General features: G+C 50.5%; 1 protein-coding gene across 3 annotated transcripts in view; it reads left to right on the plus strand.

Moving 5' to 3' along the window:
• Positions 1–15,812, plus strand: part of SH3RF1 (SH3 domain containing ring finger 1) — a 151,397-nt gene that overhangs the window by 127,590 nt on the left and 7,995 nt on the right. For all 3 annotated transcript variants that reach the window (XM_060102687.1, XM_060102685.1, XM_060102686.1), the window contains exons 9-11: positions 1,781–2,037; positions 2,809–3,113; positions 12,130–12,428. In XM_060102687.1, the coding sequence (XP_059958670.1) occupies positions 1,781–2,037; positions 2,809–3,113; positions 12,130–12,428 (861 nt within the window). The remainder of the gene's footprint in view (positions 1–1,780; positions 2,038–2,808; positions 3,114–12,129; positions 12,429–15,812) is intronic.

Below are 15,812 nucleotides of genomic sequence, written 5' to 3' on the forward strand. Positions count from 1 at the left end.
GTGCTACTGGTCTCCAGCGCACAGAAACCAGGGACGCACAGGACACCTGCAGGGCACGGCACAGCCTGCGCAGAAAGGAGCTCTCTGGCCCCAAATGTCACCAAGGTTGAGAAACCGTGTCTGAGGACAGTGGGAAGCAAGAGCTTTAGATGTATAGATACATCGTCTTCACTTTATTTAAAGGTAGTCCCCTCTCTGGGCACTGAGGAACGTAGCTTTGGAACGAACGCAATGACCTGTAATGGCATTGTCGTTGAGGAAACCCCAGTTTTGGGCCACCTGGCTCTTCATAAATGGGCCAGCTTCTCTGTGTTAAATCATTTCTCAAAGTCCCTGATTTTAAGTAAATAGTTTAATGAACTGACATGTTGTCAGCTGTTGGCCTTGATTCAGAGGCTGGCCAGCAGCCTAATCAAATGAAAATCATTCTGTTTGCAGATGGTGACAGAATGTTAGCTTTCATTTGACTTGCACATTTTTCATCACTATAAACCTTCTTCTCGGTATATGTTAAAATCTACATCCATATCCAGAAGATGGCAGCTAGATCTTCCCTCGTGGGAAGAAAACAAACAAAAAGCCACAACAACTAAGGGAGATAAACCAAGCAACAACAAAAAATCAAGTTAGTGAAGGAAAACATTTTCATAAGATTCAAATACAAATTATCCAAAAGTCTCTGGAGAGAAGCTTACTGACAGTAAATTCTCTGTCATTCCTCATAGTAAATAATAAGGAGGCTCAAGTTAATGAAGTATTCTGCTTGGTAGAAAGTTACTATAGAATTGTTGTTTAAATGAATTTAGAATATTAAAAAAATACGTTACATAAAACTACAATGGGGCCTCCCTGGTGGCGCAGTGGTTGAGAGTCCGCCTGCCGATGCAGGGGATACGGGTTCATGCCCCGATCTGGGAGGATCTCATATGCCGCGGAGCGGCTGGGCCCGTGAGCCGTGGCCGCTGGGCCCGCGCATCCGGAGCCTGTGCTCCGCAACGGGGGAGGCCACAACAGTGAGAGGCCCGCATACCGCAAAAAGAAAAAAAAAAAAAAAAACTACAATGAACCTAATTTAGTTAAATTCAACCAGTAAATATTTGTTTGTAGCTGGCTGTACCTCTATAATGGTGCATGTACACGAGGAATGGAAAAGAACCATTGCACATAGCCCTGCCTTCAGGGAACTTTTACTGAGTCCGGACTATTTAATAAGGAATTTACTAAAAAATAGGACATCGTACTTTGTAATCAAGGGTCGTAGAAGGAAGAAATCCACCTGAAACAGTAGCATCCTGAGGTCTTAGACCTGAGCCTTCGGCCAGGCTGCTGGGAATGGCAGGATTGAAACGTGAATGAGGTTAAGGTAGTTCGAAGGAAGCCAGAGGGGACATTGCAGAGTGTGTGCACACACGCACGTGTACACAGAGCAGTTAGGGAGGAGGGCAGGGCACATGAACACAGCCGTGTCAACACAGACACTGTCATCTGACAGACCGGCTTCTCCAGGGCCTGGAAGCTGGTGGGGATGTTTAGCTTCAGGCGGGAGCTGAGACCAGGAACCATATGTCCTTGAGCAGAGTGACGCGTGATTTTCTCCGACTCCGTTTCCAGACCGTTCTCTCCTCAGGGCCACCGTTCTTTGCATCTGCGCCGCTTACCCTTGGGCATATGGTTCCGTTCACTTCCTAACGTGTTCTGTTTTTAAGCTCTGCACCGTTTTTATGGTTGTTCATTGTCCTGTCTCCTGTCTTGCTGATGGACTGGGCTTCTGTCTCGGCAGGGCAGTGACCAGTGCTTCCCAGGGTAAAGTCGCCATGTCGACCACTGGCCAGACAAGTCGGGGGGGGGCACCGGCCAGCCCTTCCCCCGCAGGAGCGCCTGCCCAGAAGCCCCCGGGGAACGGCGTGGCCGGCGGCCCCGGGGTCCCCACTGCCGTGGCGTCAGCAGCTCACATCCAGACGAGTCCCCAGGCCAAGGTCCTGCTGCACGTGTCCGGACAGATGACCGTCAACCAGGCGCGCAGCGCTGTGAGGACAGGTAGGGGGGCCGGGCGGGCGGCACCGGGAAGGGGGCCCTGAGCACCACCAGACCTTTTACAACAGATGCTGAGAAGGACAGATGGAACTTTAAAATAATGAATAACGTCAGGAGACAGGCAGGCACAGTCTGCTCACAGCTACTTGACTCCGCCTGCCTGGCTCGTGAATTCAAGCCTGATCTACAGATGGGGAGTCTGAAGGGAATTAGGTGGACCCTAGCGATGTCGATAGTACTTGAGAATGTGACTTCTGTGCTCGAGATCAGATGATCCTGATTCCCACCACTGCGGCGGCGCGGAAGCCTGAGGATCGCCGGGCTGAGTGTCCGGTATGAGCTTCACCACATCTCTGCTTCAGACCCAGCCGGACCTTGAAGAGCTTTCTTCTTTGTACAACGTTGAAAACCTCCCAAGAGTCTTAGGTAGCAGTGCTGGAGAAAACTGTTCAGTTCTATCAGAATAACCAAAGGGAGGAAAACGGTTACTGAGAAAAGGGAGAATGATGATAATAAAAAAAGCTCTGGGGCCAGCCTGACCTGACCCTGTAGGGGTGTCGCTGGGTCCCTGAGTGAAGTGGGCTTGCAGGCTCTCAGCAGACGTGGGGCTGACCCGGGATCTGGAAGGGTGGTGTCCAGGGGCCCCGCCAAGACTAAGTAAGCGCTCTTAAAGCACCGTGGTTTCTTACCGCTGTGACAGGTGCGCTGGTCGGTGCGGGGTCGGCGAGCAGCACGCGTCCAAGTCACTCTCTGCTCTTCTCTCCCGTTCTCCAGTCTCGGCACACAGCCAGGAGCGCCCCACGGCGGCCGTGACGCCCATCCAGGTTCAGAGCGCCGCGGGGCTGCCCCATCACCCCCTGGCCTCGCCCCAGCCCCCTGGCCCGATGGGCCCCCCTGCCCACGTGGCTGCTGGCAGCCTGGGCCGGGTCGGCACCCCGCTGGCCTGCTCTGCGGCCCTGCCGAGCCTCCCCGCCGCCTCCCTGGAGACCGAGCCTGGCGGTCGCCCAGTGACCATGCTCCCCGGGCCGCCCACCTCTCCCGACAGCGGCTCAGCGGCCAAGCCAGACAAGGACAGCAAGGTGACCACCCCAAGGGCCTGCCGGGCGACCGGGGCCGGGCTCTCTGCAGTTAGACCCTGGTGTGGGAAGCTGGGGTCTGCCTCCGGGGGCTTCCACCCCACCCCCTCACTGACCTTCACTCCTCCTGTTTAGTGGGCTTTGCTTCTGGTTGACAGTCCTGCAGAAATGTACTTAATGTACTAAGGGCTAGAAACGGTTGATCAGAAGTGTTACTTGTGGCTTCATTGTTCCTACACTACGTTTGATTATAATCTCTGTGGATAGTTTTTCTCTTGACTTGAAATACAGGGGGGAAATTATTTTCTAATTTGATACATCTTTTTAAAAGATGTGTCTTTTTAAAAGATGTATCTTTTTACATCTTTTTAAAAGGCTCTCTCCTTTGGGCCTGAATTTGAAAGAAGATGTAAGTGGGAAGCTGTGTTTGAAAGACTAACTTCTGGTGGCGTTTGGAGACCAGGGAAGTGCCTGGTGATTAGATGTGCACAGAAAGAGCAGCGTGACAGCAGATGCTGCGCAATTGTATTGTAACCATGACTCTTCCCCCAGTGTTCGTGCCTTTTCCCCAGAGCTGGCCTGCAGCTCTAGGGTCATCACCAGGTTCCGTGGTCATGTATGTCGCTCTGTTTAAATGGTTAGGGAAGCCTGTAAGCAGGGGTTTGTAAGGAAATAAACTTTACAGGCTACTAAAAAGTTAATATTTAATTGTTGAGTTAACATGAGTGTTTTTGCAAAAGATTGGTATCTGTTCAGTGTTTATAATTAACTACGTTAAACTTGTACTCAAGCTGACATGGTCAACTTTGTCAGTATCTTCAGAAGAATTATTTTACAGTTTAGATTTGAAGGTTCCAGGACGGTGTGTCAGGGCCATTGTCACAGAGGAGAGCAGACTCTTCAGCCGCAGGCCTCCCAGGGAAGGATTCATGGAATCTCTGAGGCTGAAGCACGCCTGTGCTAGACAGAATAATGGCTCCCCCAAGGATGTCCATGTCCTGATCCCTGAAGTTTGAGAATACGTTTCCTTACATTGCAAAGGGGATCTTATGGATGGGATTAAATTAAAGGTTTAAAGGTGTTTGAATTGTCCACGTGGGCCCAGTATAACCTCAAGGATCTTCATATAAGGGAGGGAGGAGGATCAGGGCCCGAGGAGATGTGAGGTCAGAAGCAGAGAGCAGAGTGTCCTGAGGAGGGGACCGCAAGCCAGGAAATGCAGGCAGCTCCTGGAACCTGGAAACGGCAAGGAATCGTTCTCCCCCAGTGCCGCCAGAAGGACCCAGCCCTGCTGACACCGGGTTTTTGCCATGAAGTTTGGGGTGATTGGTTACAACAGCAACTGATAAGGCCCTTACGTTTATCCTGCTGAGTCCCCATCCTTGACAAGTGGCCACTGGCCTCTGCTTGGACCCCTGTGGCCCCCCTGCCCTGGTTCCACAGCATCCTTGCTGTCTTCAGGCACCTCCAACTCGGAGAAAGTCTCTTCAGCACACACCTATCTTCTGTGACTTCAAACCCTTGCTCTGTGTTTTGATGGGCTACATAGAAAATGATGATCTCAGTTCCTTGGTGGTCCAGTGGTTAGGATTCCACACTCTCAATGCCAAGGGCCTGGGTTCAGTCTCTGGTCCGGGAACGAAGATCCCACAAGCTGTGCAGCAGGGAAAAAAAGAAAGAAAGAAAGAAAAATAATAGTCTCCTTTGTAATTCAGGGTAATCTTCTTTTTTGAAAGGCTACGCTCTACGGTTTTTTTCCCTATTCCTTGTGTCACAGATTTCAAATGTCCCTTTCTAAGTCTGCCACCTCATTTAATGTTCCCAGCTCACTAAAGAGACTGTCCCAGTCACTCTAAACTCAGTGACCCCATGATTAGCACGAGTGTCACTTTGCCCCCATCGCTCCATCCTGCTGCCCAGGACATCCAGGGGCAGCTTGACGGAGGCCAGATGAGATCGGAGCGTCTCTGTTCTTCCATCCAGACTGTTCCCCGGCTGCCCCATTGTTTGTGCTGTAACTGACTATAGCCAGCATCTCCTGGAAGAGACTCTTCCTCGGTCTCACTTCTTTCCTAAGTCAACCTTTCATCGAATACACTGTTCTAGGATTTTCCAGATGGTCTGCAAGGCGTGTTGTTGTCTTTATGAAAATGAGGACTAGACATGCCCTTCTTTGGCCTGTTGAGTTGACCCTGATCCCAGGTTCACCAGGACCTGTCAGATTATTGGTTGCGTTTCAGCTGTTCATTTCCTCTGTCCGCTGGGGTAGATTCAGCCTGTGGGGAGGAGTGATTTGATCTCTAAATCCCGGCCTCCTCCCCCGTTTCCCTCCTGTCAAGAGGCTTTGTTCTTCCTTTCCCGTCGGAAGGTGGCCCTTCCCTTTCTTCCTGCATCTGAGGACCACCATCCACCCCAAACGGCAGCTCTGTGTCTCTCTTGTTCTTCCTCTCTCAAGCGTAACTTTAAGCAACACTCCCTACACACACACACTTGTTTTTTGGTCATTAGCATTTTTGCCAGTTTAAGCTCATTCTGGTCTTCAGCTTCTTGAATTGCCACGGCTGTGATATGTTCTTCTTAGGGCCCTTCTCCCGATCTTTTTGTGGAGTCCTTTTGGCCGCTTCCTGGGGTATCACATCGGTGCCTTTAGGTGCCTCTGCATTTTCATCCACTGAGGTAGTTCGCATTTGTGTGCTTAGAACCTCGTTCTGGAAAGCTCTCCCATTGCTCTTGAAGTATCTTTCCTTTTGAGTTTCAGGTCATGCATATATTTTCTTGGAACTTTTAAAATCAGTTCTTTTACACTTCAGAGTTCAAGCCTGACCACGGGCAGTCTGTCCTGTGGGCACTTACTTCTGAGTCCTCACCAGCTGGACATCTGGGCCCCTGGGCTCTGCCTTTCCCCCAGGTGACCAGAGTTAGACCCTACGTTGCAGTTAGCTCGGCTTTCTGTGAGATTAAATTATCAGCAAGTCAGGGACTTCCCTGGTGGTCCAGTGGTTAAGAATCCGCCTTCCAGTGCAGGGGATGTGGGTTTGATCCCTGGTCGGGGAACTAAGATCCCCCATGCCGCGGGCCAACTAAGCCCAAGCGCCGCAACTACCGAGCTCGCGCCCTAGAGCCCGTGCTCCACAATGAAGAGCCTGCCCACCACAACAGAAGATCCCGAGTGCTGCAACTAAGACCCGACGCGGCCAAATACACAAATAAATAAATATGAAAAAAAATCATCAGCAAGTCAAGGGAAAAGTGTATCCGAGATTCCAAGTGTATCAGAGATTCTAGTTTTAGTTGGGACTTGCAGCCACTCTCTAGGTTTCTGACAATTCCCTCATTATTTCTGTCTTCCTTGTCATTCTGTGATCGGCATCACCCATGTACATAAACTCACCCCCAGATGCGGGCCCATCCATCGTGCCCTTCTCTCTGCACACGGGGGCCCTCTGGGGGGCTGCCCGGCTGCCCCACATGGCGGGTCACTCCCACGTGTGCTCAGAGCCGTTCCTCTTGAGCAGTATTTTGTCTGGAAGTCCTCGCTCACCAACTCTCAGAAATGTATTTTTGCCCCGACGTGAAATCTCTAGCTAACTCTGTCGGTAACTGTTGTGTGGTTTGATAAATAGGTATTGGAAGCTCTGTCATATGTTTCCAAACATCATCTCAGTTTTTTCTTGTTTGAAACTCTGAGCGTTTCTACCACTGTTTTTCTTCTTTCTGTAAGACCTCTGATAGCTTTTACGGTTATCAGTTTAACCGCCTATCTGGACATTTTTCTAATTTCATGCTCCATTTAAAGACTTCATTATTTGATCAGCTCGTCTCCAGGCAAATGTATTTCTCAGTCCTTATAAGATACTCATGTATATGTATATACATTTTTTATTGTTTTCTAATTATAAACTTTTTTAACTTCTGCATATTTATTTAGAAGTTAGAGAAGATCCAGACATCTAAAACCTAAATGTGATCCAGGGTTTCAAAGAAAACCACTAATATGGTAGTGTATAAATGCTTTTTTCCCCTAGATACCAAAATATAGCAAATATTATTTTGGTCTTTTAAGCTTTCATCTAGAAATAAAATCTTTTTCATTAGCACCAATTATATAATCGGCTGTTCTTATAAACTCTGAGTTCTGTTGAAACATAACTGAGGCATTTAAAAAATATAACAGTTTGATTTGAGCAAAATTCTGTTCAAATCAGGCAGTGCCCCAATGGGAGTGGTCAGGAGACACCAGCCAGGAGCTGAGGGCCAGGCTTTTATAGAGAAGATGGGGAAACAAAGCAGAGAAATTATGTGATTGGCTACAGGTTAAGTGTCACCTTATTTGGGGAGGACTAGTCCTCTGTGACTCGTTGTCCTGGGTGTGGATTTCTCAACCCTGAGGCGTCTGCAGGCGGAGGGCTGGTTTGCTTAGAGCTTGTCTAATGGCCTCTAATTAAAGCCTGATGGTTTAATTAGCTCAGCTGTCCTGATCTCACAACAGGAGAAGAGAAGAATCCATCTGACGCCCTCCTCTTCCGCCCACCTCCTTAGTCCCTCGGGTGCTGAGAGCATCTTCCCCATATTGTCCTTTGCTCCCAAGCCCACCAGCCGAGTGCTGCTGGTCCCCAGGCTCCCGGAACACCTTCCTGGAAGGTGGCTTTCCTACACGTCCAGTTTAGTGCCCAGATCCCTAACAACTGTCCCCTTCTTTGTCACTGTGCCGATGCTTGAGGACCCTTGCTGTTATTCTTGGGTTTCTTTTTTTTTTTTTTTCTTTTTTTAAATTTTATGTTTTGCCCTCTGGATCTTAGTTCCCCGACCAGGGATCAAACCCATGGCTCCTGCATTGGAAGCACGGAGTCTCAACCGCTGGCCACCAGGGAAGCCCCATTCTTGGGTTTCTTAACTGGAGCATCCATCTAGGGTTTATGTGCTCATTTCCTTCTCTCTTGAACCCTCGTCCTGAAGTCCCTGCTCGTGGCTTTCTTGGCTCCACGATCTTCCTTCCTCCCAGCTCGTTTTTCGCTGTCAGAAACAACGTAGTCTGTGGCTTGGCTGTTTCGTTGAAACAGTTTCATCTGAAACTGTTCCGTTGTCTTAAGGAGAAGAAGTTCCCGCTGAGCTGGGTCTGGAAGGTCCAGATCCGCCCGCAGAGCTCGGCCCCCTGGCCTCTGTGGCCTGCAGCCCAGGTGGACGGTCCCCAGAGCAGAGGTGCTTCCAGAGATGTGGCCGCACTGAGCTCACCGGAGAGGAGGGTGGGCTCGGATGAAAGCCCACGTCACCCCTGACAGTGATGACCATTGGTGAGCCTTAGGCGGTGGGGCCAGTATGATTCCTGTTCCATCAGGTGGGTATCAGGAACAAGCGTGGAGACTCGTAGCAGCACTGAGCAAGGCTCTTGAGCCCAGTGGTGTTTAACCACGTCTGGAATCTCACGTGGCCTTTCCCTCTCTCCATGCACGATGCCTCTTGAGCTGCGCGTCCACTGGGTCCAGCACCCCGTCGTCCTCCCCCGGCCCTGCTGGGTTTCCTGTGAGTGCCTGTGTGCCCGCAGGGCTGCGTCTCTGCTGGAGGGTGTGAGCTTCTTGCTGCAGGTTCACTGCTGTGATCCCAGAGCCCAGGGCACTGAGGCATCACATTCGATGCTCAGTAAATAGTCGCTTAAAAAACGAGTGATTATCATCATACGATGGTGTGAATTAGGTGTCGGAGGTGGCTTACCCGTGAACAGCACCTCTTATCGCTGGGGGCCTGACGACGTAGATTTTTGATACCAAAGGCCCAGAAGCCTCCCTCTTGCTACGTTCTGTGTGCATCTCAGGGCACAGCAGACCAGAGGGGAAGACAGGCTCGGGTGTGGGTAATGGTGAGTAGTTCAAGTGCAATTCATTTCTGCTTGGGAAGGAGCTCTGACGTGGCGTTTCCATAGTGTCCCCTGCCTCTGCTGTATGACTAATACAGACTTATTAACTTTATGTTCAGACATTATGTTTATGTATGAAACTCTTTCTGGCTATCTGGTGATGATTTCCTGACCCAAATAGCTTTTTGTTTTCATATGAGATGTGATTTTAAATGATGAAATCTTCTGAAGAGGAATTATGACAGCAAAAACATTATACATCTAGGAATAGTTTCTTGGAAAAACCCACAGGAGAAGAATTAAGATTTATGTTAAAAGGTATGCCCTTTTCCGTGCATGCTAACATGACATTTTAAAAATTGCTTTGCTGAAGTGTAGCTGTTATTAATTCATCCGTAGTTTTCATTTCTGCTGTTGTATTTTGAGAAACAAAGGTGCCCTTAATGATACATGTCTGAGTTTGCAAAATTCCCTCAAGGGGCTCAGTGTTCTGCTAACATGGAAACACTGGAATATGGTATTCACAGCCCGGCTACTGGACCCCGGGTAGCGTCCCTCCATGCCAGTGCCCCATCCCCACCTGCATCCCCCCATCCCCTTCCTCATCCTTATCCCCACCTCCATCCCCATCCCTTCCCCGCCCCTTCCCATCTCCTCCCCATCCCCACCCCCACCTCCATCCCCATCCCCTTCCCCACCCCTTCCCCATCCCTTTCCTCATCCCCACCCCCACCCCCTCCCCCACCCCCATCCCCTTCCTCATCACCCCCACCCCACCCCACCCCCTCCCCACCCCACACATCCCCTCCCCCTCCCCCCATCCCCTCCCCTACCCCCACCCCCACCCCCACCCCCTGGAAGTCACTGGAGCTGCACTTCATGTGTGTGACCCTTCAGAGGAACAAAGTCACCTTTCTTCTTAATCACTTTCGAGGCTGTTCCCCTAGAGGCATCCAGTCAACTGTTTCCCTGGCATCAGGACTGAGCTTTTAGGCAGAGTCTTAGCGGTGGTTTCCTGAGACCGAGTTTATCATGGACTGTGTTCTCAGTGGACCTGTGGGGTCCCTGGGCTCTCGTGTGCGTCCTGATGTCCCAGCGGGAACCGCTGAGGACCTGCAAGGCTGGACGTTCTTCCCAGCTCCTGTATCCGCCCCGAGGCCCCAGGCCCCCTCAGAGGAGGCGCAGATGTGCCAACAGGTGTGTCCTTCCCCGTCACAGGCCGCCGTGTAGATGGAATCACCATTGCCCTGTGGAGTGCAGACTGCCCTCTCCTCCCTCAGCCCTGGGTCCGGCCAGCTTGCTTCCCATCCCCCTGGGTCCTCTGCCAGCTCATCTGCGTCCTACTCTCGGCACTGGCGCCGTAGGACTTGCAGGCTCGGGTACCTGGCCAAGGATGTGGGACCATTCACTGCAGTGCACACATGGCCCTATGGAAGGTGAACGGGTGAAGCAGAAGCCAGAGAGGTGCGGCTGAGGCCCGGCCTGACTAAAGATGCAAGAGGACCTTCCTCAGGAGGGAGGGGAAGGGTTGGGGGGCTGATGCGCCAGCTCTGCAGCCTGAGCCCCTGACAAACAGAAATGGTCCAGCACATCCCGCCCCTCCCCCCTTCATTCTTGCCCCGGGGGTTACAGGTGCTGTGGGCAGCGATAGCTAAATGGGGCCTGGGGGTGCAGACCCCCTGGGATGCTTGTTCATCTGATACATGATTACTTTTGTTTCTTCCTCTTTCTGCCAGCCTGCTTCTAATGAAACTGTGTTATTATGCCTCCCCCAGGGGGCTTTTACTGAGTCTGAACTAACTCAATATTCAGGAAAACTTCCTCAGTGTTCTATTAACTCAATATTCAGGAAAACTTCCTCAGTGTTCTCTCTCCTTAAGGGCCCCTCATAATTCTGCTTCCCTGTTAGTGGACCTTAATAATCCCAGTTTGCCTGGAGCGTGTTCTAAAGAATTATTTCGGGCTTCCCTGGTGGTGCAGTGGTTGAGAGTCCGCCTGCCGATGCAGGGGACACGGGTTCGTGCCCCATTCTGGGAAGATCCCACATGCCACGGAGCAGCTGGGCCCGTGAGCCATGGCCACTGGGCCTGCGTGTCCGGAGCCTGTGCTCCGCAACGGGAAGAGGCCCGCGTACCGCAAAAAAAAAAAAAAAAAAGAATTATTTCTCTGAATTGTTTTATTCTCAGGCCGTGTTTTGAGTCAGAGGACCTGATGATGTAGTTGATATCTTAGTAAGACAATTTAAAGTGATGATTGTTAACCTGTGCTTGGGCATCAGAAGAACACTGACACTTGGGGTCTGGGCACGGAGGAGAGCCAGCCCTCTGTCTGGTTTCCTAGCAGAGCAAAGACCAAGAGCCACGGGATGGCTAGGAAAAATTCTTATTTGTATGCTTGCTTGCAAAAAAGAGACACAAAAATGTTTTTTATTATACTGAAGCTTGTTTTTCTAATTTTGTGGAGTTGTTTTTGGCTTTTTAATCAAGGAAGTACTTGCACAATAGAAATGGTTTGACTTCTGTTATTATTGGTTTGTTTAATTTCATCAAGGTGGTGACAAGTGAACACTTTGATCAAAACGTCACTCATCCCCTCCATGGACTTCCCTGGAGGCCCAGTGGTTAAGACTCCGCACTTCCACTGCAGGGGGCACGAGTTCGATCCCTAGTTGGGGAACTAAGATCCTGCGTGCCGCGCGGCACGGACAAAAATAAAAGACATCACCCCTGTAAATGATAAGCGTCAGGTCTGTGGCTGTAGAAATGGGAACAGGTTTATGCTAATTCCGCACACAAGAATTAGAGCTCGGGTCAGCAGAATTTCAGGAAGTTAAAGCCGTCATCTGAAATTTCCATTTGGTCCTAAAGTGCCACTTTGCCTTCAGCAAGCCTGAGAAGTGAATAGGTTGGATTTGGGTTTCTCATCATTTTTCTCTGCTTGTCTTACCTGCTCTGTGGAGGATGCTGATGAGCACTGGAATGTCCAGAACGAGGGAAAATGCCCAGGCGGGTACGGGGGAGACCAAGGGCAGGTGAACACATGGCCCCCGGGATCCGGACCGAGAGTCCCCAGACACCCACAGGCGCCCCTCGAAAGCTTACATCAGAACTTGAAACTGCAGCAACGGAACCATGTCTTCGACTCTCGTGCTTTTTTCTTTTTTTCTAGAAAGAGAGAAAGGGACTGTTGAAGCTGCTCTCCGGAGCCTCCACCAAGCGCAAGCCACGGGGGTCACCGCCGGCCTCGCCCACCCTGGATGTCGAGCCGGGGGCCGAGCTGCTGCCCGGGGCCCCCTGTGCCCCCTGCGCCTGCCCCGGGCCCTGTGATGCCGACACGCCGGCCCCGGCCCCCGGCCCGCAGCGCCGGACCTGCTCCCTGGACTCGGCCCCGGTGGCGCCACCACCGCGGCAGCCCTGCTCGTCCCTGGGCCCTGCGGCCGGTGACGCGAGGCCTGCAGTCTGTGAAAGGTGAGTCCACGGTCACGGCCACCGGGGAGCCAGCAGGTCTGCGGTGTCCGGGGGGCCTCACGTCCCCTTCCCTGGGTCCGTGGTGACGGCCAGCCTGGCCCCTGGCCCCCTGGGGTGACGGGCTCCCCCTCTGCCGTTCGCTCCGTGTTCTCGCCCCGCAGGGCTGTGACCCCCTTTCCATCCGTGTCTCCAGCACTGTCCCCGACAGGGCTGTGGGTCACCGCCGCCCTGGCCCCGCTCCTTCTCGTTCTTCGCTCAGGGCCAGCCCTCCGCCCTCGTTTCGTATTTGGCATTTTCCTGAGAGGTTCACGTCACGACCTGCTAGTTGTGAAGCACCTCGAGGACGTGCCCACTCACAGTCCTCTTTGGATGCTTCCCGAGCCAGAGGGCGGCCGAGTTCTCCTGGGCTGACCCCCTCCTGACCCCCTCCTGACCCGCTGACTGGGTTCCGATACCTGCAGGACGCCGAGCCCTGTTCCGTGACTGTGGCCCTGAGTCACCGTAATTTACACACGGGAGCCACCCTGTCTGATTCCGCTGCTGGGGCTCTTAGGAGCGCATTAGGAGAGAAAATCTACTAAATAAGACAAAAACCTACTAGGATCGTATGAATTAGAAACGCGGCACAGTTCATTGCCCGGGAAGACACCATGAAGTACACTAAAGACAGGACTGTTTTCCCATAATGCAGAAATATATAAATACGTGCTTTACGAGGTGCCGTCTGTGTCTGTAAGCTTTATTCCCTCCTCTGTCCCTGCGTCTCATAAATAAAGCAAATTTCTAGTTTGTGGAGGTGTTGCCTTTGGGGCAGCCTTTTCTGTTACTCATTCACAAACTACTATCAAGTGTTATACTTTCAAATGACTGAAATTCACCTTAACGCTGTATTTCAGATGAACACTTGTACCCACCAAAATCTGAGGCTTTCATTCAGACGACTTGGGGGGGCATATACTTTATTACTCAGAAATAACCTGGGGAAGAATTCGTCAAACAATCTATGCACCTTGAGTACAAAATACACAATTTACTGTGTACTTTTACGGTGAAGTGAAATGATTTCATGTATTTCTGACCCTTATGGAACCGGTTTTGAAATGAGACGTCACCCTGAAAAGTGTTCCTGTCCCGCCGATAGGATCGTTGTGTCTTTCCCCTCATCTGTGGGGCTCTCAGTAAAGCCTTGAAATCCTACCCCAGATTCACGCCATCCTTTATTCTGAGAGTCTCGCTCTTCTCTGCGGTGTTTCTCTGCTTTCCAGGGATCGCACCTATGTGCCAGTCCAGCAGCTGGTTTCTTTTCTTTCAGTCCCAGACACTGATGTGCAGTTTCCCCCCCGAGCCCTGAGCCTCCCCCCTCCCCTGTCATTTGTGGTGGCGGCGTGACTGTTCCGAGTGACACTTTACTTTCCCGAGCACACCTTCCTCTCCAGACGCCACATGTGCCCAGTCTGTGAGCTTCTGCATCCCAGCCCCTTCCTCTTCAAGGAGCTCCTTGCTCACAGCAGGCTCCTGCTGTCCAGAGCATCTGCAGAGGAGGGGCCTCGGGTGCAGGCAGGTGACAGCGGTTCACGGGCAGGCTGCCCCTCAGGCAGGGAGCGGGGAGGGTTTACTGGTGGGAACGGAGGGGGCACGGTGTGCTGGGATCCTCTTCCGGGTGTTGTATAGCACCATTTCCATCTTTACAAGTGGGAAAGTGCTCTTGGGAGAGAATTTCTGCCCCGCGTTTATATTTTTATAATCCATATGTTCACTGGAATACTGAATATAATAGCCAGCCTGACCGACTTTTCCCAGCCCTTTTGCCTTCGTACAGCGTGGCTGATGTTATGTATCTAACTTGGATTCTTAGGTCTGCCTGACTATGAAAACAACAGGAAAAATGTGTGGAAACAAGTAGAATAGGAAAACAGTCTATTATCCTGTTGTCCACCGGGAATGAAAGTTTTTGTTTACTCAAAAACTACCGAGGACATCATTTAGGGATTGCCTGTTTCAGTATTTCAGAACTTTCAACATAATAAAAAGTACTTCATGCTAAAAATGCAGGGAAGATTAACTGTCATATATCAGTCTAATTCAGGAAGCATTTCAGGATCTCAGAGGCCTTGATTCACAATCTAAAAATCACGACTCCAGCCCCCGCAAAGCGCAGAAGCCTGAGGTTCTTTGGGTAGAATTTTTCCTGGTAGAATTTCACTGGAATATTTTTCAGTGTCTAACATCGGTCCAGTATGAGATAGGATTCATCTACAGATGAGAATGAGAACAGGAATAAAATCTCCTCCCAAACCATGACCCTGCCCCATAAATCTCAAATGAAAGAATGGGACCAGGGTGCCCAGTGCTGTTAGGCGGAAGAAGCATTCTCAGGAGAGAAAGACATAAGCATCTCACAATAAGGAAGGAGGAGCCTGGAGGTGTGTTGACAGATCTTGGTGTCAGCTGAGAGTGTTCTCTGAGGAACAAAAGGATTCTTTTGTGTTTGTTAGAGAGACTGAAGAAAACAAGCAAGAAATGTTATATCCTGGAGGCAGAATAGAATTGATGACAGTGGAAATAATAGATGTTTTAGGCTCTTGGAGAGACTGGGAAAAGTATAATTAGGAAATTGCAAAGAGAAAGTAGAAATAAAATATTTCAGAAGGGATGGCAAATAAAAGAAAGGGCATGTGACAGTTTTTTTTCCTACTTAAAGAAAATTACAGATAAAGGGCTTAAGGAGACACAGCAGGTCATCTCCGTATATTTTTAAGTTTAGGAATTAAACTGATAACCACATACCTATAAGCCCATCTGGTGAATTGGCAAAGAACCTCTGATCTTTGATGAGGGATTTGGCTAGAATGCTTAGAAACATACAAATTGGATAGAGAGAGATTTACAGAAAGGCAGTCGGGCTTAAACAGCATGATTAATTTGAGCCCGTGACAGTGAACCCACCGGGTGAAGCAATGGACATAATTCACTCGGACTTCAAGCAAACTACAAAGCGAGTGAGTCTGGTTTTGCCAGTGACGTACTTAATTGGATCGCAGTTTGCTGTGGCACCTGGCAGAAAGCAGTGAAGGCCAGGGAGCTGGACAGGGTGCTTCCCAGAGTCCCAGGGGGTACAATTTGGGCTAAACCAGGAGAGCTTAGAAACAAAAATGCACGAACTACAGAGAACATGAGAGAGACCAGAAAAATTAAGGAAATAGAAAATTTGTGCTAATAAAAGACTGCAAGTGCTCGTCTAGTCAGAAGCCAGATACCTTAGCCCAGAGCGGGAAGACTGCCCTTGGGATGTCAGTGAAGCTTCTTTATACAGCAAGCGTCTTTTTCTCAAATTCCACCCTGGTCATTATCACCAAAAATTCATTTAGTGTCACACAGCCACCA

The sequence above is a fragment of the Mesoplodon densirostris genome, chromosome 6, assembly GCF_025265405.1.
Source record: "Mesoplodon densirostris isolate mMesDen1 chromosome 6, mMesDen1 primary haplotype, whole genome shotgun sequence".
In the NCBI taxonomy this organism is placed as follows: Eukaryota; Metazoa; Chordata; class Mammalia; order Artiodactyla; family Ziphiidae; genus Mesoplodon; species Mesoplodon densirostris.